This window comes from Atractosteus spatula, chromosome 17 (genome assembly GCF_055471065.1).
Source record: "Atractosteus spatula isolate fAtrSpa1 chromosome 17, fAtrSpa1.hap1, whole genome shotgun sequence".
In the NCBI taxonomy this organism is placed as follows: domain Eukaryota; kingdom Metazoa; phylum Chordata; class Actinopteri; order Semionotiformes; family Lepisosteidae; genus Atractosteus; species Atractosteus spatula.
In genome coordinates, this window is record NC_142722.1 from 13,484,559 (window position 1) to 13,508,176 (window position 23,618).

The following is a 23,618-nucleotide window of genomic DNA, read 5'->3' on the forward strand; positions in this document are numbered from 1 at the left end:
CAGTGACTTGTTATAAATGTTTTACCAAATGTTTAATCTTTATTAGCAAGTATGTATTTTTCCCTTTTGCTCTTAAGCCAAAACTTGCTTCTTTATTAACAGCAAGGCTACACACTGTGGAAATCGCAACTGTTCCCTGCACATAAACTTCATAAATTTCAGGACAAAGTGATCTAAATAATGGTAACAGACTTGTCAACAATTTATGAGCATGGTAAAAATAGAGTACATTATATATTAATTGGCCAATTCTTAGAGGAACTGTACAATAATAAGCAACAGCCAGGTAGAAATACCATTTACACCCACACTGAGGCACATTCGGATAGCTATGTATTACACCAAACCCAAATGGCAACCATAATAAATAAAACAATTTCAAATAAAATACACACAGGAACTGTTGAACTAAACATCTACACAAGATTAAAGCTTTCAATAATTCTACAACCATTTCTACACATAGTATAGGTTTATCTGCATGACACCATCAATGTCACTGCACGTAGAGCTACTGTTTATCTTTTTAACACACAGTTCCTCCCAATCCCACATAAAAAGTAACAATAAAAACGTTTTTGCTTCTTCAGCGATTCAGATTGTATGTACATACAGAAACACATTTGACAGTTAAATATGAGCTATATCAGAACACACTCACTAAAATGGCACAGCCAGCAGTATAGAGTCATAAAAAGGATTAGGCAAACAACCCAACAGCCAGAATTTTGATAATCCTTTGATAACTTTGGGCACTGGACAGTAATCATATCAGGACATGAAGGCCTCTGTCTCATTCCTGAAAGAGTTGGCACACAAAGTACACTATGATCAAAGACAGTCGGTTTGCTGCTGAAAGATTTGCAACAGTGTTCTGACACTCCTGAACAAAAGCATTGTATATAACTATATATGTAATAGATAATACATTTATAATAGGAACAAGTAAAGGTTTATCCCATGCTGAAAAGAGAAGAAAGGAATCAGCATTTCTGCCATGAAACCTTCAGGCTATTCAGCAAAATAGATTAGATTAGTTTATGGATAAAAGGAAATATATTATAAAGAATCACACTGCACCATAACTCATTTAATTTTTAAACTGTAAATAACATAACCAGTAAATGTTTCCAAAACCAAGTGATCTACCATAAAAACATTACTATCTTTTAAATTAAACTTTTGTAATTATGTCTGAAAATAGAAACGTAGCCCTTGATTGGTGATGAATAAACAAAATATACTGGGCAAAACACCTGTCAACTTGCTTGAAAGCGTGGCAGTACAATGTCATACATTTTCACACTACAGGAGTAATTTTAAACAATTTTCTACTGAGGTTACAAGTGAGTTCAGTAAGCACGTTACACAAGCGAAAATGTAAAACATTTCCAAATATCTCACAAATACTCATTTTTCCCCCCCTTCATTCAAACTATTTTTTCTCATTAAAAAGCATGGTTGAAATGTATACCCAGTGCTTCCCACAACAATCTCATCTTAATAAAGTTGGAATTTAATCATGTGCTGGACTTTCCAAATTCCATCTACAGCCCCTTGCCAGAATCTTCAATTCCAGGAAAAGCCGCCACATCCCATTCAAATTTCAGTCTTCCAGAGGGTTGAAAAGGGCTCGGTTGCACTCTACCAAGTTGGGGTTTTTTGTCTGTATTCACCACCTCAACAGGGGTCTCATGAACACAGATCCAGTCAGCGGGAAGAGAAACAACGGACACCAGCTCACTTCACAGCAAGTTGCAAAATCGATCACGGCCTCAGTGAGAACTGGAATAGCCACACAAAGCAAAGCTCCACATCTCATATGCAACAAAAACTAGTCTGTCAAGCTGTACTGCAAGGGTGCGAATCAGAATTACGATTCCTTGTACCAGGAAACTAACTCCATGATGAGACTTACCTGCCATTTGCAGGTAAGGTATATGCCACCCAACATATTGGAAATATTTCAATAGTAAAAATAAACAAATTTGTCTATAGGACAAAAGATAAACAACACTGATTCAAGCACAGTCCTTGGGGAACAATTATGAGTATGAATATTAATTAGCTCTTTGTCCAATTATAATGCTAGAGCAGACTGAATGGTCTAAGTTCCCTTATTCAAAATACTGACTTTTGATCAAAGGTAGCAGACACTGACCGCTGTTTTAAGCTTATTACAGCTTATCAGATAGACAAACTGTACAGTAGCTAACTCTGCCTAGTGACAAGGATGCATTTTAGAAAGTGACCTGTCTTCCGGGTTAGGATGGGAGTTAAAACCAACAATTTCTTAACGTCTGCAACTGTGTAAATGTCCGATCTGGTGTAAGTGTGGCACTACTTTAATGCAAAGTCCTCAGATGAATCTCATTGCACCATAAAGTCTTTGATAAATCAGGGCTTGGTATATGCCAAAGAGCACCATATACCAGTGGAAGAAGGATGCATTAAGAAAAACCAGCCACCAGAATTTCTTTAGTCCTTTCTGTCAATGTGATTTCATCTTCTACCAACTTCTGTCTCCTCAAAATCTCAGGTGACTCATTACCTCCGATTTTGTGTGACTGCATTAATTTTTTTATCCTTCAGCATTTATTGCTTCATATTCCCCATTTAAAGGCCTTAAAAGATTCAATCCAGGCAATCTTGGATACAGTCCTGGAATAGATCAAAACTTCAAGGTACCTGCCAGAACAAATTCCTTACGTCATCTGATGGCAATGTCTCCTGTATGACTGCAGCATTCCGTACTATCCAAAGGAAATCTGCCAATCACGAGATGATTCTGGGTTTCGAATTTGTGGGCAGCTGGACTGAAGTTCTGATTTAACTCTTTTCTTACTCCAGTGGTTCCCAATCCTGGTCCTGGTGACTCACACACCTTTTGGCTTTTACTCAAGCTGAGCCCTCAGTTATACAATCATACCCTTCAGTGACTTAATAATAAATTATATGATTAATTTGAACTGTTTGATCCCAACTCTTAAACCTGTTGGATCTGTGATCATAGTTATTTTGTAAGTGAAATTAAATCCCACACTTGTGGCTAGAAACAAAATGTTAACTTCTTAGATCAAGTAAGGCTTCAATCATTTAAGATGGGATGTAATGATGAATGAAAACCAGCAGGTGTGTCGGTTACTAAGACCAGGAGTTTTACAACAAAAAGCCACTACATCTCAACAGTCACATTTGTTTGCTTAAGCAGGTATTATTTCCATACACCCTTGTGGCTGCAATTCAGTTAAACAGGTGTTCAATCAAGGAGGATCCCAGGTCGTTGTTCAATCTTACAATAACTGTGCAAGTACAATGGGTTCACTGCCTGCCGTTGCTTCATAAAAAAAAAATATTTACAAGTCAGAAGTAGCTACCCTGTACAAGAAAAGAAGCATCACTTGGGACACTTGGGAATTTTTGATAATTGATTCTAGTGATTATATTGCTACACAGCCTCACCGCCCACCCCTGCCTCCCCCTCCACCATGCCCACTTTAGGGTTTCTGTGGACATTTATAACGTTCATGAGGCAGACCCTGCATATCGCTGCATGCAGTGCCAGGCGGTATTCCTTAAGGGCCAAGAGCCCCCTTCATAAAGACCTCAGAACACATCTTTACAATTTGTTTGGTTTCATTTTCATCCCCCACACCCCCACCCCGTGCTACGTGTTGAATGAGAAATGTAAGAGGGAAGTTGAGCACAAAATGGAATTTCTTTTTCCCCTACCTCATCCTTGTCAGCATCACTTCTTGATCTCCAATTACCTTTCCTCAATCTGCAAAACAAAATGGGCTTTGTCTCTCCAGCTGGAGGAGTGTTCCCCAATAGCATGTCACAGTACGTGCTTTTCGGCACACAAAAGGAACTGTCATTACAGGCGAGGCTTATATAGGCCAACACTGCTACAGGTTTTATTTGAGATTTTCACTTTGTGCCTTCCCAGTTCTAGTTTTCCCTACAAAATTCACTTTTTTCTCCTGAGGGCTCTGAAGCAGTGGACAGATTTCAGGCCGGATTAAAATGTACAGCTCACCGTGTTGTGTACCATGGAGAAAAAACAAAAATGATCTTGAACAAGAACAGGGCTGTCAGCAGTCTGGAGCCTCACCGATTCTAATAGCTGCAAGCCTGGTTTTCATTTTCTCATTTCCTTGTCAGTCGGCCACACAAGGCCGAAGCCAAGCTCTGCGAGACAGGCGTGGCCGCCTGGAGTGGAGGGGTTTGTGGAGTTGGCCTCCACTCAGTGGGCTATTAAGGTAATAATGTGCTTGTTCAGGAAAAAGAAAATCCATAAAGAGAGGCTTGTTGATGTGAAAGGTTAACAAGGTAAGTTAGTCCAGAAGCACTGAGAGGAAACAGCGAGCGCAATAATGAACGTATTAACTACTCGATAAGGACGAGAGGCTGCATCGCCGTCCGTCATGGGGAAACAAACAGAAAACGCCAGTGTCCCCTCTGGGGGGCTAGTGGACCCTCACAAACATTAAATAAAACCAAATACAGGCCCATGTAACGCCTTCGCCGATTTTTAAACATATTATTTCACCTGTGATGAAGAGCAACACAAATTCAAGGGGGACGAGAACACAGGGAAGAAAATGACAGCACACCTCCAGCTAAGCTCTTGTCTAATGAAGAATTCGTTAAAAAGCATATACAGTAAACAAAATAGTAGGGAGTGCTTTTTCTCCGAAATATTGCTTGAGAACACCAACCAGACAGGACACCTCCAGGAACACAGGAGCCACAAGGAAAAGACAAGGAAAAGCGCCTGACAGAACAATTACCAACAACAGCAGCAAGGTTAAAAAAAACACCTTCATTTAACTAGTTAAATAAAAAGAAGCAATGAGAAAACATCAATGCGTATTGTTTACTTTGACAACCTCATCAAGTACCGGCCTACCAGCAGCTCCCCAGGGGACGCTGCTGGGTTCAGGACGTTACTCGACAAGCATCACGTACTCCTCATCGCCCTTCAGCTGGGGCTCGTCGGCCGTCCCTCCCGCTGCCACCCCCACCAGCCTGTAGTGAGGGGGGGCTAGGGGTCAGCAGCTGGTTAGAAGGGTGAGTGACCAGCGACAGTGACACTGGAGAGGCCTGCTCAAAGAGCCTCGTACAGATACTGAACTCATTACCGTGCGCGTGAATAATTCAAGAAGATTCCTGGAACTTCACTGCAATTGTACTCTGCTTCCCCCCCCACCACTTCTTTCTCAGGTTTTATGAGGCTAATTTTGCATCTCTGAGCTGAGTGAAGCTGGCCAAAACCAAATTAAAATTCCTGTTTAGAAAAATGAATGAACTTGAGGTCAGTCTGAGAACCTGGATTGACACTCCAAAATTACATCGTGGTGAAACGCGAACTGATGGTTATTTAAAAGCAAAACTCCTAAGTGAATCCATTTTTAGTCTTTAGGGTTAAGGAGTGTTTCTTATTGGGCAAAAACATAGGAAGTAAATATAAATTCTAGCCGTCAATTTCAAAACACTTAAAGGGCATGTGAACCAAAAGGTTTAACTCAAAAAGTGTCCATTTTATTGAAATCTCAATTCACATAAAGTCATATAAAGTGTAGATTTGTGATTTTTACACAATTGTGAAAGCAAAGCACCTCATGTTTTGAATTAAGACAAAGAATCAGAATTCAGTCACCTTAATATCCAATGGGCACCATTTCGAAATGAGGAGCTCATCGAATACCAAAACTCTCTCTACAGCAGCAGAAAAGGTCATCACATAATCTTAATCATGTCGAGGAAAAGCCCTTCTTTTAGCAGCACAACCATATCACAAGAGAAGAGAAAGTTCTATTACTGTAACATTCAGTGGAGAAGGAAAGGTGGTTAAATACTCAAGGAAAAAGGTCTTGTTGCTAAGAGGTTCCAGATACAAACCGCAGTTTTCAAGTGCTGAAATACTACTACTTCTAACAATAATAGCAATTGAGTTTAAAATGATGTCCAAGTATTTTCACTATATGTTAATTGGTAGGTGTTATACTGCACACATACTTTACTGGTGTACCTGACTGTTTAATAATAATAATAATAATAATAATAATAATTATTATTATTATTATTATTTCAAGAAACCCCTTAGGATTTGTTATGACCACAAGACGGAGGACCTCGTTTTTACATCTCATCTGAAGGACGGTGCATTTGTTTACAGCGCAGTCTACCCGTCACTACATTGAAGTTGTGGGACCCACACAGATCTCATGGTGAGCGCCCCCTACTGGCCCCACTTAATGACTCTTCCAGCCGCAACCTCAGCTCTCCCAAGAGGTCTCCCATCCAGGTAATGGCCAGGCTGCCACCTGCCGAGCTCCAGTGGGCTGCCAGTTGTGAGCCGCAGGGTGATAAAACTGCTGGCTATAAAATGCAAGATTAAACCCAAGAAATGCAAGGTTTTACTGCTTCTCCAGTCGCTGTGGTCACTAATCTCTGCAAGATACTTGGGGTAATTATTCGTCCCCTTAGGCCATCTTGAGTTATCACCAGGCTAATTTTCTACAAGGAAGAAATACATATAACAAAACACCATAATCTCTGAAACATCCTGGAACAACACTGACACTGAACGAGTTTAATGGGGCAGATCTGATTGGTCTTGCAACAGAATACCTTAAAAGCTGAAGTAGAGGGAATGACAACAAAGAAACAATAAAACAACGTATGTGTTAGGAACTAAAAAAAAATAACATACGAAGTGAACAGTTCCTGGCTTTCAATGCAAAGTTTACACACACAGGTATATCAAAAAGCTGCGGGGGGTTGGGTGGGTGGGGGGTATTGATGCTTAGAAAAAGATTAAGCAATAAAATGTCTGTTTACCCTTCTAAGTCAATGGCAAACACATTATTACTGATAATGGATAAGAGGATACTGGCATAACGCTTTCTGCAGCTTTGCATCACACAAATAGAACCACAATGCAAAACAGGGTCTTACAATTTTTGATTTTGCAGTCACTGTAGCTTTGTATATTATAAAGGGTCAATCTGGAGCTGCTAAATGCTACTGACTTGACTTGTGCTTCCCCGTTCTGCTTAAGAAGACAGGACATAAAGAGCTCATTGGTCCTTTGACACTTTAAGCTCCTTAGCTTGTGACGGGAAGCTGGCACCAGCTGGCGAAACTGTATGCTACTACAAGCAAAATCAGCTAATGACATGGCCCAGTGATTATGTCACCATCAGGCGCAACTCTGTAAACACTTTTAAAATGACCAATCAGATTAAGCACTGCAAATGCTTCACTGCTTCATCCGAAAACTGAAAGGTGAAAGGAGAGTTACTCTCCTTCATTTTGGCCAACCTCTTGATAATACATCCTTGACAGACTTCAAAAGCAGAAGAATGGAATTCCCCAGTGATGTGAACAATACAAAGGACTGGAAATCAATATTCAGCAAAGTGTTGCTATAATTTCACGGTCTTTTTTATTCCCTGAAGCATTCAATGATTATTACCAGAAATCTAACATCTGCTGCACTGACCAACTAACCCCAGTTTTTACATTTCTATTTCATTAGCATCTACCGAAAAATACCTTGCAGTCAGTCAAGTTTACAGTTTCATATGCTGGACACAGCGTTGTTGATAAAGTACATCAGAAGGACATTCAGGTTATCAGATGAAGAGTTTCTATAGCCTGTTTAACTAAAGTATCGCCATTCCCTGAACTAGTCTGTTCCTTGATACAGCACTATATTCACGATTGATTTCAGCTTTGGGTTTTACCAAGTGTATAAATGCATGCATTAGCAAGAACTTTAAAATAAGAGCCATCTGACTGTCTCTGGTTTCCTGGGATGTAGGGTAACAACATAAACGTGGACATCGTCTGAGGAGCTTACAGCACAAGGCAAAGCCAGCCCAGGTTTAGAATATGCTGGATTAAACTGGTATGGAAACCCTTGCTTAAATAAAAGGGATATGTTTATTCAGCTTTTTGGAAAAATAGTTCACAAGATGCTTTATCAGATCAGTGGAAGATGCAGACAAGAGCAACAGCAAGAAGCAATGAGCACCAACAGAAAAACAACCAAGAAAAAAATGATTTACATGTATGAATAAACACTGAAAGTGTAAACTTTGGCAGCATCTAGCTCCTACTAATCTTCTGCAGATGTGGTGAACTGTGGCTATCCATGAAAGAGATGCGTTTCCGACAATGGAAGGGAATTAGGGGTCTAAATCCTTTTGTTTGAGACAAAAAAATAAAAAATAAAAAAAATCCTTGGAGCATTGAGGAAGACGCCCCTTCGTCCATCAAAATCTTTATGATCTCATTTAGAAAGATTTCTCTTCTATTTTTTTCCCAGCTTGTCAAAAACAAAAAAATGGCTGTCAGATTTCAATTCTAAACTCTGCCTTCTCTCAGTGCCTCCCAAATTTATTTGCTCTGAACAGCCTCCCACTTAAGATGTAACCTCTAAACAGCTTAAGCTCTACTGCTGAAGCCCTCCCTGACAGGAGCTGCAGCTTAAATCTTATTTCAAAAGCCACATTTCAACGAGGAAGTGACAGAGGGTGTCTGTTTGATAAAATATTTAATTAAATGCAGTCTGCGCTATCTATAACTCATGTCACTAAGGGATAAGGAACACCACCCATGTGCATGAATCTGTCCATTCACCTTGGAAAAAAGGTATAGATCCAATTTAGAGCCTCTCAAAAGACAGTCTTTTATACAGCATTTACTTCTCAAGCAATACAATCTTATTGTCAGCCAACACGTAATACTGTCAGCTCTAAGACTCTCTGCGCCTCTAAATTCCACTTTTTATAAATCAAGAATCACCACTTATTTTGGTTAGATCTTTTTTATTTGGAAAAGCAAATTGTTGGGTTTTTTTGCAGCTACAATACCTACAACCTTCCTTCGGCCCATCAGTCATTTCACATGTCAATATGCGCATTTTAACTGGCAGTTCTGCACCGTTCTGAGGACAGGAGCCACCCTCCCCAACAGCGCCATCGGCCTGAAAGTGCCAGGAGACTTGGAGGCTCGCTGTCTCACTATGCCCACCCTACCCTCGGCGGGAGTCCCAGTCAGCTAGTGACCTGGGCAGGAATCCTTGGTCCCAGAGCTCACACTGTGTTTGGGAGAACTAGACTCTACCTCCTAAGGCTACAGTTTGCCTTTTGGAGGCTGAGGAAAACTGTTCCTACAAGTATCTAAATGCACACACACTAGCCGCAGCCTCAAGGAGAAGGTTTCTATTTTTGTGCATGACGCACAAGAGCGAGTCTGAAGAGTGCAGGTGGTCTCTGTTGTCTGCACTAGTGGCAGAAACAAACAACAGTCCGACAGATCTTCGCGGAAGCTGCTCGCCACTGTATGGTGAAGTGTAGCGCCTGCATCAGCCCTGTACCCGAATCAGACACACAAACTAAACTGCCTGCAACGGCAGCACCTTCTTTCTGAAAGCGGCTGAGAGTTCATCTCTTGGGTGAATAAATAACAGACACTGTGTTTGAGGGTTTCCTAACCTAATAAGTAAAACTTAAAAAAAAAAAATAACGAGGAATCCAGAAGCCCAGTAAGGCAGCAAGTGAGCAGGTTTTACTCACGACTGCAGAGGCTGGCCTCTTGCCTGAAGGGCCTCTGAGATTACGTGTTGGAAAGTCGTCCGCATGATGCAGCTGGCTTACCTGGTATCCCTCGGTCTTCTTCTGGCACCACTTGAGCAGCGCGTTCCTCTTGGATCCGCCGTACTCCCGAGCCAGCGCTGACAGGGGGTCCTTCCTCTCCTCCCTGTGAGGACACAGGAGCTTCAGTAAGAGCTGGGGCAGTGCAGCACGCTTGGTACCGCCAGGACGGTCACTCAACCTGCTGCGCAGACTGGGCGGGACTTCCGCAGCTCACCTCCTGCCACTCACATTCTTGTTGCGCGGAAACTCTCGGGGCTGAACAATTCGCTCTGGGTGATTACCCGCTGTTACCCACAGTAGCTTTACCCCACTCATCACGCTTTTCAACATCACGAACAGACTTCCTGGGTCTGCAAATTCACTCTCAATTACCGCAGAGTACGTCAGCCGGCTTCAGCCTCCTGTTCCAACATTCCCCGCTTCGCTTTTTCTGCGTTTCGTCAGCTCCTCTTGATAACTCGAAAAAGAGTGATCCGTACCAAGTTACAACTGACAAAAGCAGAAAAGTGTAAGAGCATCACAGTTACAGACCCTACGGAAAACGACTAAGGATTTGTGCCTGGCATCAGTGGGGCCACAAAATCGTGGTTTAAATTCATGCCGAGAGCAAGTTAAGAAGTATGTGATTGCTGACAGTGCAGGTAGAACCCTAAAGAAAAGAGGTGTTTAGTCCTGTCCTAAACCAGCATTGTGGAGTAGCAGCTAGATTTCAAGACTACTAACTAGAAGGACCTGGAACTGCTGTAGGCTCTAATCCCAGGTGAGACACCACCGTTATGCTCATGAACTTTATCTTTCAGTAGGATACCCAGCTGCATTAACGGGTGCAGATGAACAAAAGCTTAATGCCAAAAAAACTAGCAACTCCCAGCTGTGAACAGTTGTGTGGAACCCATGTGTGTCCAGAAGTACAAGGTCAACCTGCTGAATAAAAGTGATCCGTATGTTCAGTCATCAAGCCTGCAGTGCTATCAGACATCCCAAAGATACTTTAGCTCTAAGGCTTGCACACTAACCTCACAGTGGGAGAGACGGCACAAAGCCTCACATTTGTTGACTTCATTCCTCCTGTGTTAATTAATGCAACTTCAGCCACACTGAACAATAAATTCCAGTCTGTTGGGGGTGGGGTGGGGGGGGTTGTAATCACCGATTCTATGTGAAGAAAAAAGTACCACTCCACATCATTGTTCTCCATTTTTTACTGCCTTCTGAATGAAATAATATTGTACCTAAACAGCCCCAGGGATCCTGGACTTCCACTGAACACAGTTCTCTGTCAAATGAATCTCTGCAGGAGTCAATTTTTACCATGCAGGGACACCTGCCTCGCCGAAAGCAGCAGAAATGTATAACAGACAAAGTCAAGTGTGGCAGACTCCCCTCTGCTAACAATTGTTTCCTTAAGAAATCAAATATCTCCTCCTGCCAATGTGCCGATCGTGCCACTAGGATTGATGTGAAACCAACATGCTGGTAGTCATGCAGAGCAAGAACAGGAAGTGAACATTCTTCCGTTCATTTTTTAAGCCAAGTAATTTGTGAGGGGGTTTTCAAGTATAATGCGTGTTAGGCATGATGCACGTTCTAGGAAAGATGAGCTGTGTGGCGTAACATGAAGTATCAGTCCTTTTAGAGCTGAATAGAGTTCAATTTGTTTGTCATATGCACAAGTGTAAAAAATAGATATTTGCATGTATGCTCTAATACAAAGACATCAAGGAAACACAAAGACAGTAAGGAAAGAGCTAGAACTTAACTACTTTTAAAACGTTTTGCTAGGGAATGCTTAATGATCGATGCACTTGAACCAACACATTTTTTATTTGCATATTGTAGATAATATTATTCTTTTTCTGCACTTTAATATTTAAACACAAAGTTACAGTGTTACCTGTTACTTAGGATAGTAAAAGCTTTCTTCTCACAAATGTATTTTTGGGGAAAGGTAAACTAACAATGTAATTCATTATGATGTTCAAAATGTTCAAAACTCCAATTTTAATTCAGAAGCTAATGATAACTTGAGGCAATTCTTTACACAAAGGGTTGTGGAACAAGCAACTTAGCTATGCTGTTGGAACTGATCTCCAGGCTTTTTTTAAAGCAACAGCTGGATGAGATCCTCAAATCAAATAGCAACTAGCTATGAAACGGGCAAGCTGAGTCAAATCACCCCCTTTTATTTTAACTTATTTAAATAATAAAACATTAAACATTAAAGCCAATCTAGATTTAAACTTAATGGCCTGTTATTTTAGATCAATAATAATGCCTCCTGACTAAAATGAACACATTTTCACATTTGTTTCTCAACAGAACTGTGGTTGAGTATTTGTTAGGCAGGGCTGCTTGCACAGGGGTTTGCCTTCCTTCTTCTGAGTTTGAACAGCATGCCCAAAAGATGTGACAAAGCCACTTTAACAATTTAATTACAAAAGAAGCCATCTGACACAAAAGTGGGACAAATGGCCCAGTGTCTCGCCCAGCAGACCCCTCGATTTTCTCTCCTCCTCCATTACCATGTCTCAGTAATGGGAGAGGAAGGCTTGCCTCTGTAATTGCAGGAGCTGTTTCTGCAGGCAATGGGGCCCGAATTAGATTGAGCCGGTTTGTGGCTCTCTTCCCCTGCAGAGGTAAAGGTTCTTTTCATTTGCGCGCCGCGGTTCAGACGGGCAGTCAGGCACGCGCGACACAGGGGTGGGGGGGGGGCGGGGGGTGGCGAGGGCGACACGTGCGTCCCTGCACACGTACACACAGGCCAGCGCCAACGCACACACAGGACACTGACAGCGCCTGTCTTCCACAACACCAGCTACTCGACACCCTCTTGCACCAGGATCTCCAGATACGGCCAGAGCACAAAAACCACAGCCTGCTCAGCAGAGAGTTACTAATGAAGCAAATATTAGCTCTTGGTTCTAAGGGAAGAGAGATTTGTTGTTTTTTTTCTCTTCCTGTTTATCTCAATGTGACAGTGCACCTCCAGAGTAATTTATACGGTACCAGCTTCCTTGTTTTACATGTGGGGTTTTTACAACGCCTTTCATCTCTAGATTTAAACTTTATTTTAGTTTTTTAAAAGCAATTGAAACACTCTTGAAAGGGGCAAACCTATCAGGAGATGACAGAGGTATGTAAATAAGAGATTATTTCTTTTTATTGACTTTTGGTCATTTAAAAAAACATTTGTACAATTCCTTCACAAAGGGAAAGTGTAACAACAGAAATAATAAGTGACAAATACTCTGATCTGAACAACCTGAACACAGAAGAGAGCTGTGATCTGTTAACCTTACAACAGCTACACTCTCCAATATGGCGTGAGCATAACTTGGTAAGGCACAGAAAGCTGCTGGTGAAACAGGAGACGAGGTCTGCACTGCCCTCAAGTAATCTCTGTCCTTGCTACTGTACTTCCAAAAACCTGCATCCCTTCCGAAATGGCGAGGACTGGCTCATTTAAATTCCTGTTGTGCTGCTGTTTGTGCCCTAACTGGAATGAGAAAGGAAAGAAACGAAAAGCCCTTTTTGAATTGTACATTCAAATGTCTCTCCTCTTTCAGCATTTTGGATTTCCTGCCGGAAAGCGAAACCCCAGTCCTTTGTTGATAAATGAAGTAAGTTTGGAGGGATAAAATGAAGCTGGCTAATCCAGACTGCTGCTGAAGGCACATCTCTGTATTGAGTCCTTCAATTCAAAGTTTGGTGCGGAAGTGAGATTGTTTATAGTCCTTCGAGAAGCTTTTCTAACATCATGATCTACAAATACTCAGCAACTACAGTAACTTTCACACCATACCCTTAATACAGAACTATCTTCAGAAGACTACACATTTAGATAACTAGCATGCTGGTGAATTCTTGTGAAAGGTTGGAACAGAAAAGATTTCCACATGATATATTTCCTTGTGGGCAGCATGGTGAAGCAGGGGTTAGCATTGCTACCTTGCAGCGCTGGGGCCCTGGGTCTAATTCCAGACCTGGGGTGCTGTCTGTGTGGAGTTTGCATGTTCTTCCTGCGTTTGTGTGGGTTTCCTCTGGGTGCTTTGACTTCCTTCCACAGTCTAAAAACATACTGGTAGGTTAATTAGCTTCTGAGAAAAACTGGCCCTCAGTGTGAGTGTGTGCGTGTCTGTGGCTGTGTGTGCCCTGAGATGGACTGGCATCCTGCCCATCCGCGGTGTGCTATGCCTTGTGCCCATTGTTTGCCTGGAGATGCCAAACTTAGTACTTTAAGTCGGTAATTAATGTTGAATATGAAGTTATATTAGGTATGACCATTACTTGAACATGTGCAAATTACACAAATCCTCAATTTTCATGACACTTTAGTGATTTTTTTTTAATGTGAGCCAGTTACAGTAGCAACTCCATGGTGGTAGCACAGAGCTGGCTACAACGCGGATATATAGCCAGCTCTGTGCTAATGCCATTGAACCCTCACAGGAGAGAGGCAGACCACACGCACAAATCCACATGTCTGATCAGGCCCCTCGGCTTCTTGTCATGCAGCGGTCCCCACTGTGCCGACAGCAGAGTAAAAAGCAGATGCAGTGTTCACTGCTGAAACTGGTTCACAGGGTCTCCAGAAAGATACAGGGGGTCAACTCTGTGCAGCAAGCTGAGGTCAAACTCTAACCCAACCCTGGTAGCTACACTGGGCCAGTGGTCTCTGGGCTATAGGGCCATATAGGATGAGGGTGTTGCTTTCATCTGCTGAGCCGCAGATAAATGAAAATCAAACAAAAGAAAGTGACTTCCAGTATATTTTCTGTTATTCATGTTTCACATTGTAGTGATTCATGTTTAACCCAGGGGACCGATTAATGATTTTTTTGGGTTCTCCGCACTACATCAGTTAACTTTCTAAAATCTGTGACCTCAACACATGCAAATCAAGAACACTAGCTATTTTGTCAATATAAAGCTGTCATCGCTTCCAGCCTCCAGTTGGTAAACTGGTTTGGATCTGGAGCAACCAAATTAAATTTTAATGAAGACAAAACACATCAATGGAAATGACTGGAGCAAAGGTTAGGCAAGGTGGCGGCTTGTTTACTCCTGATCACAGAACAATTCATTTCAGCAAACACAATAAGAATGTATGACCTCAAAAGACAACTGGTGAGATCAGCACAAAAAATGGGTTAGAAGAGTAATGATTTGTGTGCCATTTAACAATCAGGTACATGTAAAAGGCCCATCAACTTCAATATATCAAAAGTACATGGACACCATTTTAAGTGTAAATGTAATAGCTAAATGTTAATGGCATGTCTTTATCATCATCACAATTCCTGTCGAATAGCAGAAAGCATTGTCAGGCGACAATATAAGCCACCCAAAATGAACTTTTCTGTGTTTTACTATATTAAAAACAAATTGCAGTGAATTGCAGTGAAAAACAGCGCAATCACGACTCATGTACAGAATGTAATAAAAATGTTCCTCATGCACTATTACAGATAGAGCTGCTCTTGTCTAATGAGGTAGCATTTCCTTACTATTGGCTTTGTTGTATACGTTTGTAGCACAAACTATGAAACAGTTTATTTGATTCGCCTGAAGATGATATTGACATTCCAAACAAAACAAAACAAATTTAAAAACACTACGCCAGCTGTGAATGTGTCCTTATATTTGAGCCTCCCTCCTACCTTACACATTTTAGGCTGTGTTGAAACTTTGTGGGGATGAGGGATCAGAATTTGAGAGTGCATTTCATTATTTTTCTCCCGATAAACTGCAGTGTTTTGTCGGGGGGGGGGGGGGGGGGGAATTAGCCCTGCTGTTACTTGGCTAACAAGTCATGGGAGAAACGGAGCCGGGAGCGGGGTGTCTCTTACCGGAGGCGGCTGCGGGCAGTGGGGGTGACGGAGGCCGTGGGGGAGGAGGAGGAGGACAGGGACAGCTGGGGTGAGGCGGAGCCCATGGCCATGAGCGAGGCTGGAGAAGCGCTCTCTGGAGCCGCCATGTCCCTCTTCACCTCTTCGCTGCTCCTGCGCGACACTGCCGGGACAGGACACATCACGTGAGGAGATCAGCTCTCACAGAACCTCCCCTCCGGGACCAGCAAGAACCGGGTGACTTCAACGGGTTTCAGGGCAAAGATACTTCTTAAAGAGAAAACACAGTATAGGAGCAAGAGAGCTGACAGCTGGCCAGGGGTCACCTCCTGGCAGTCCCACTGTTGTATTACCACACCTACTGCGCCACACCAGCTAGGGCAGGGCTCTTGACAAACATCCTGGCCTTGGCAGTCTTGGGACAACGTCTGTGCCAAAAAGAACACAAACTGTATACTCACTGGCAATAAAAATTCACTTCCTTCTGAGGTACTTCAGGTGCCTATCTGGCATTAACCTCACAGAAATCATCCAACGATTTCAGCTTCCTGGATATTGTCACACCAGCCTTACAGGACACCAGGACTTGTTGGTTTTTTGCCTGGTTAGGTAACTTGTTTCCAAGCCAGATTCATGACGAATTGTGCAGGAAACAAGGGAAACTACTTTGGCACGTTCTGTGTAACCCTTCAAAGCAAAGGGTTTTCAAAGGATACTGCAGGCTATACACCATTTAAAAACTTAGTTGGTATAAGACGTCTTTGTAAGAGGGAAGAGTTTCCTTTTACTCTACTCTAATTTTAAAAACAGGTTAAACATGCTTCAGCAATCATCAGATTCAACCTGGCAGTGAGTCTGAAAATGAACCATCGTCACTTGTCACTGTTGTTTGCTTAAACTTAAGTGCGCATCTGTCAACATTGCACTTAAAATTCCACAGTTTCTATACGTTGTAGTGGTTTCTTTGTAACTAGCAAGCTATTCAAAAAGCTCATCCTTGGTACTGAGGAGACAAATACAGTAACGGTTTACAGCACAGAAACACTGAAGCAAACCTTTATTGCAACATCTGTTTAAACCAAGTGCTCAGAGCTTAGTGTGAAAATAGATAATATAGGCTGCTGAGCATGTTATCATAGAAAAGTGAATTCAGTTAAGCATTATAGTTATGCCTCTCTATTCTCAATGTTATATGGCAAAGTAGTACAGGGACAGAGAACTGATCCATGATAATCTCTTTTATAGGTCACGTACAGTACAACTGACTTAAAATCCCTTTTTCCCTTTAAATGATATATTGAAAATATTAAATCATGAATTTTAAACTCTGTTAGCAGCAAACAATCTCACCCAAAAGCAATGTTCTAATGCTAAAAATAGCATTTCTGATTTACTGTGTCTTAAAAGTCAGCTGTTCTGGCAGTGTATATTGTTAATGTCCTGTTGTTGCAACCCAAATCTCCTAAAAACAATGCATGTGATGGCTTCAAATAACAAAAATAAATGCTGATGCTACCTTTTCAAGCACTTTATCGAGTGCACTCAAATCCAGCATATTCATGCGGCTGTTGTGCATGCTGTTTATATTTTATGTTCACGACCCTTAAGGTTGTATGCACAGAACAGTGAAAGGTTGACTATGGTTTGTTCTCCATACTGAGAATTGGAACTACTGTAGGAGAGGAAATAAAGAGATAGGACACCACAATACAAACAGACTCTCAATGCATACGCTATATGCAATGTCAGCAAACACAGAACTATGAGTCAATTTGAAATGAAAGACACCTGATCATTCATATTTTAATTACGATTGGATTAAAACTCTTTATAAATCTACCATTTGTTCTGAAAGCATGTATTGCTTGCATTCCTTCGTTAAAAGCCGTGAGAGGGAGGGCTTGTCACCCCAAACCTACTGTGTTTGGTTTGCTGTCAGAATCATTACGTAACAAACAAGCATATGCTTCGCTTCCCAACATGACGTTTGTAGTCATACAGTACGTAACAGCACTGACTATTGACCAGACCTATATCATTGCTCAATACATACAGTACATGCTCTTCTAGGACAGTTCCTAGTGCTATCTTTTAACCCTACAGAAGACAGCTTTAAAGAAGCTATGAGGTGTAGATAATTGAAAGTTACAAAGCTGCCAGAAATAAAGAAGAAATAAGGTTTCTCAAGACACAAAAGGACCTCTATATGTTTTCACACAAACTTTCAGCCAGTGCTCCTGTACAGAAGCCAGTTCTATTGAATTGAGGTCATTTCCATATCCAAGCCACAGCGGCTCATCGGACTAGAGCCTTTCCTGGTTTGGGTGGTGTTAACTAAACTGAGAGCACGTGACTCCCCCTTTGGATGAGACGCCAAACCATCATAGGACCTGCCCCCGGCAATACAGCAGCACACCAGTCATACAGCTGGGAGGACTGGAGCAACTGGCTCAAGGTCGCACACTCAAAGTACACCAGCAGTGTCTGCAGTTGGGATTGGAGCCCTGTCAGTTATGAGCCCAGAGAGCTACCCACTAATTTTAAAGACCGTAAGAAAAACTACAGGAAATTTACAGAGGTAGCTGCTACTGTACAAGTACAACTATTTGCAAGCGTGTTGAAAACGTGTTCGTAAGAGCTGTACTACGAGCTGAAAAAAGGAGGGGAATTCCAGAGATCCCACAACAAGCTGCCCACCTGAGATGGATTTGGAGGAGTCCATGGTGGGAACCCTCTGCAGGGAAGAGGCAGGCCGGCTGGCTGAGGAGGTTCTCAGTAGATGCTCTGCTGGGAGAAACCGGAAATGGGAAAACACTGAAAAAAACAGCAGCAGCAGCAGCACTACACAAACACATGTTAGCATGGAGAGAGCGAACTGGCTATTATGAAATCGTGAATTAAACATACAGGATGCCTACAGGATGCCATGAGAGACAGATTCTCCTATTAATGTTTCAAGCAGAAAGCTTTAGGGTCCAGAACGCTAAAGTAGACCACCAATGTCTAGTGGCCCATTTGTATACTGCATGTTGTATTTGTACAACCTTTGAGTAACATCCAAATTCAAACAAAGTTTAGAAGCACTGTGCAGTTTGAAGGTGTTCTTCTCTGCCCTCTGGACACTGGTAGCATCATTCTGAAACTCTAGATTAAGTACAGAAATTGCAGCTCCAAATCCCTATGATGATACTACCATATCTACTTCATCAATTAGACCCAATCAAAAGACCACACAATCACTTCGAATTCAGACAACATATCTGAAGACCAGTTATGACCTGTTATGACAACATTGAGCTGAAGGTAAAGTGACTCGTCCCATTCTAACGCCCTCACTTCAGCGACAAATTAGCTGTCCACTTTTCTTGATTTTCTCAATTTGAGCAAACAGACCTTTTGTAAGAACTAAATCTACATTTATTTTCCTGCAGCTAACAAAAACCAGAGCACAGAACCGCAGGAGCCAGTGTCTACTTCAGTGCTCCGAGTGATGCAGGAGGTTGAGCAAATGCCAGGTCACTTTAAAGGCAGCGGGTGAATATCTGTTCGGACAATGAGCGGACCACATGTTGGATATTTTAAGAATACCCAAGAAGCATTCACCGCTGAGCCACAAGAGCATCAGCCAACGTTTTCACTTACACCACAAGACAACTCAGTTCTACTGTGGCCTCAAGACAACAACACATGATTCCAATTGAAACTACAGGACTTTTCTGAACAGCGCCTTTCAATCCTTCCATTTCCAGCCACTTTCCTTGGGCACCTGCACTTTAAGACACAGAAAGAGACAAACTAATGACATCCTAAGCCACTGATGGTGTCGGCACACAGGTATGACCAGAGGCCACTTCTGCCATTATATGTAAAACAATGCTACATTGACTCTTAAGACCAATGGCACCCTTTAAATTTACCATCTAAATAGTAAGTTTGAAAGGTAAAACCTTCGTAATTTCACCTACACCTCCAATGACTGTGCAAGTACTGATGGTCTTTGTTGCAAACACTACAAAATACAATGACTTTAATCAACATGCCTGAGCTTGTGTTAAGGTACTTAAGACATGACTTCATGCCGGCACATAGTTGTGAAGAAACAAATAGGTCTGGTGTAAAAACTGCTACTAGAAGTAACAGTATACCTTTCTGTTACACAGTGCATTAATTGTACCTTTCAAGATGGAAAACCAGGGTATGGTGAAGAATGACACTGAGAACCATTCCAGACTAGGCTGCATTTTTTCTTATTTAGATATCCTCCACCAGGCCATTTAGAAACAAGTGTTCTTGTTACAAGCTGAGATGTATACTAATAACTCCCCAGGGTGGAGTCTAGACATTCTTGGTGGGGTATCATTAATCACTGCCCCAGGACTTCGCAAAGAACACAACACATTGCTTCTGAACTTCATCCAGACTGATTTTTTGCCCTCTTTAACAAGTGGCTTAACCCACAGGGTATGGTGACTCTCCAGTTACTCTTGCAGCAACACACTGGGCTTTATAGCTAATACATAAAACGACTGGCAGCCTGTGTGTGCCTCACAGAGGGTTCATTTTACCATGAGGGAGAAAACAACTAGTTTCTGTACTCTGAAATGCCATAATCAGCGTATATTAAGAATACAACCCAAGACTTCCTCTCATACTAGTACTGTGACTTTAAGAACTAACTAGATATTATAATATTCATATAAACTAAATGGATATTAGGACTTCATACATCAAAATAAAATCTGTACTTGAAAGAAGATGGTGATGGCAAGGACTGAAAGAAGGCCTTTCTGTGCATCTTAAATGTAGCAGATGCAGCTCTAAATCTAAAATATCTACTTCATCATTTCCCTTACCAGTACATAAATCGCAGCGCGATTAAATATTTCACTTTTAGCACAAACTATAAAGCTCTGAATTGAAACCTGAAGACAGTTTTAAGTCCAAAATCCGGATTAACACCTTTCAGAAAGAAAAGTTTCCTTGAAAAAAGCAGCATTTTCCTTTACATTTTTATTTTACAGAACCAAGGCAGAAAGAAATCATTTACATTCTCCCACATCAATGAATTTACAGTCGGATAGTTGTTACGATATCTACATTATTCCTATTCATTCTCCAGTCTTTCTTCCAAGATCTTTTTTCCACAGTCTGATGCATATCAGCCTTCTGGTTTCTAGCAACTGACAAGCTGGAAGGGTCTATCCATCCAATCATCACCAGATGCCCTCTTGTGTGGGTGAGGTGGTGGCAATCAAACTTTGGGCACATGATTTCTCTCTCTGATCAGGACCACACAGACAGGGAAAATTTACAGCAGCCAAGCAATCCTAGGCAGAGTGTCTATGGGGGAATGACAAGAAACTGGAGCACATAAAGAAAACCCATCCACATTTAGGCAGAACATGCAAACTCCACAAAGAAGACAGAAGCGAACCAAGGACCCAAAATCTGCAAGAGCGTATGTCATTATTTATTAACTGTCCCAAACAGAACGGCCTGAGATGCGTCTGCAATGCTGACTGACTGCAGGGCTGTAGTAGGAGAAGAAATTAGCCTCATACACTCTGCTGGAGCCAATAGTTCCAATGAATCCCGCAAAACCCTGATATCACTCCCCAGCTGTTTCCTTCAGACCCTATGGGAAAGGGATCTGAAGATATTCTTCAGGATGTATAACTAAAAATATGACTAAAGAAGAAAGACAAAAACCACCAATTTAATACTGGTATGTGCTGAATACAAGTTAACTCAACAACGAGAAAGGAATCACAAAATCTTTAATTCACCTCTAGTTCAATACATTAGCAGATCATTGCTAAAATGATGAAAAAGGATTATAATGCCCAAAGACGGTAAAAATCAATTCGCTAACACAGTCTGACATTATGGAGCAGATGAATAGATTGCAGATGGGCGCGAAGGGACAGGAAATCAGGCTGAGGTCCTCCATATCACTAATGACCTCTTCTAATCTAAAAGCGGGTTCAGATCGCTTTTTGAGCCAAAAAGAAAAAAGATCAATAAATCTGCAGAGGTCACCAGGGGTTATTTCTGCTTCAGCTCTATTAGTAAAGCGTTTTTTTAAATGGTTTATTGTGATCAAATTTCTGTTATGAAAATTATTTCCAACACTGTAAGAAATCCTGCCCATCTCCTTCCTCCAGAATTCACTTTTTACTATGAAGCTCATGACGTGCTACATATGCCACCTGGTGCATGATGAAGGCAATGTATAATTTAACTTTTTAACAATCACACTGGCAAAAAATACTTAATAAAAAGTGCAAAAAATAATGCCAACTAGTTAATCCAAAGAAACAGAGAGAAATGTTTACAGTAAGACCTACAAAAACATCTGGTAAAAACTAATGTGTCCAAAGAAAATTTAGAATTCAATCTTCATCAAAGGTATTTTTCTTTATTTTACACATCAGTAACACCCATTCATGATGTTTAAAAATGTACCATGGAACACAACTCAGGATTTTTCATGAAGGATTGAGAATCCATCCACAAACAGAAAAGCTCTTAGAAACCACATGGTAACATGGTATTGTCTCCTCATTCAATCTCACCAGGAGATATAAACCTTAATGGTGTTTAAATTTTATGTTCCTGAGACGGGGTGGGCAATGTAAAAAAAGAGGTAATTGCCAGTCTTGCTTGGGGCTGGTCACACCTCATCCTCCTCTATTCCCATATTATTACAACTGACATGTAAAATGAATGTCAATCCTGCAGACCGTACTGGGCCCGTCTACCCTTTCAGCACCAGTGAAGCTCACAACAGCACCTGAGGCCCGGTTTATTATTGAATTCTGAAGTCTAAAAATTCTTCAGGCCGCACGTTTTGGGAAGTTTAATATAGGGGATCATCGGTATAACATTTTCCACCACACACAGTCCAGGAAAATAGGGTGAAGCTTTGGCAGGCCATGTAATTATAATGCTGCTGAAACCCCATTTAAAATAAACGATGAGCTAGTGCACTGAAAATGAGTGCATCTCTTCTGCTCTCATGGCAAAGCATGGCTGTTTCCCACTGTGTGAACCGTTGTTAGGTATGTAAGCTATGGCCTCAGGGAAGACCTGCAGGTTTGAATAAGGTGGTGATCATAGTGGGGTTATATTGCTCAGGGGCAGCTTTGATTAAGGACCTGCTGATGACCTGTTTGTTTTCAAGCTCTGAATGTATATCACAAGTCTTGTTCCACATCAGAAAGACAGATAGGGGGTAATGATCACCTATGGCTTTAAAGTGCCACTAAAAATGTGAAAGTGAGTGGGATCCACTCAACTGCCCTGGACAGCACGACACGCAAGAATTAACAGTGCTTGTGTTGAATAGTGAGCTAACATAAAATACCCACATGAAGCGTCACTCATGCGTTAGGTAAAGAGTTTGCTTCCATACTCCTGTACGGAGATGAATTACTGAGCTGTAGCTCACAAAGCTAATACAACAACAGTGTTTTAAACAGAACATGATCATGTGAAATGCTATCCTTTATGAACTATGTGCCGTTTGTGTGTAATATGGGGATAAACGCTGAATAGCAGAATGAACAGCTGGCATGCTTCTGTGGACTTCTGTGTACACAAACATGGAAGGTATTTCCATTACTGTCTACCGAAACACCTCTGTGCCAAGTGGAACTGTCGGCTGAGCTTGAAGGGAATAAAGCCAATAGGATCCGTTTCAATCACGGCTAGGCAGGGAAACTGCACTTCACCACACATTTCAAAGCTATTCAAGATGTGATCTTTCCACACAGAAATGCACTGTCCTCTGGTCGGTCAGAACAGCCTTTGCAATGAAGCATCACCATCCTGTTAGGGAACAAACAGTTCTTAGCAGACCTCCTAAAATGTATACTGTTCTGTCCCCAACCAACCAAATTACCCATCATTATTATAATCATTATTTTTGTCTTATTTAAACAGCCTCTCCTGGCCTCTTCATTAACCAAATAGTAAAGCAAGTTCAGTCAAATTTAAGAGTCCAAGTGATCCTAAAGTCACAGGCAATTTTGTTTTGTTTTTTTCCAATTGGGCATGTTTTAGACCCAAACAACCCCGTCCTGAAATTTTTAACATT

General features: G+C 41.5%; 1 protein-coding gene across 2 annotated transcripts in view; it reads right to left on the minus strand.

Annotated features, from left to right (window-relative positions):
- The window catches only part of specc1la (sperm antigen with calponin homology and coiled-coil domains 1-like a), a 69,373-nt gene that overhangs the window by 10,503 nt on the left and 35,252 nt on the right, over positions 1-23,618 (minus strand). The window contains exons 12-14 of one of the 2 annotated variants that reach the window (XM_088936116.1): positions 18,218-18,304; positions 15,521-15,683; positions 9,672-9,774 (exon numbers count right to left, since the gene is read on the minus strand). In XM_088936116.1, coding sequence (XP_088792242.1) covers positions 9,672-9,774; positions 15,521-15,683; positions 18,218-18,304 — 353 coding nt within the window. Of the gene's footprint in view, positions 1-9,671; positions 9,775-15,520; positions 15,684-18,217; positions 18,308-23,618 lie in introns of both variants that reach the window. The other variant, XM_088936115.1, reaches the window with a different exon arrangement.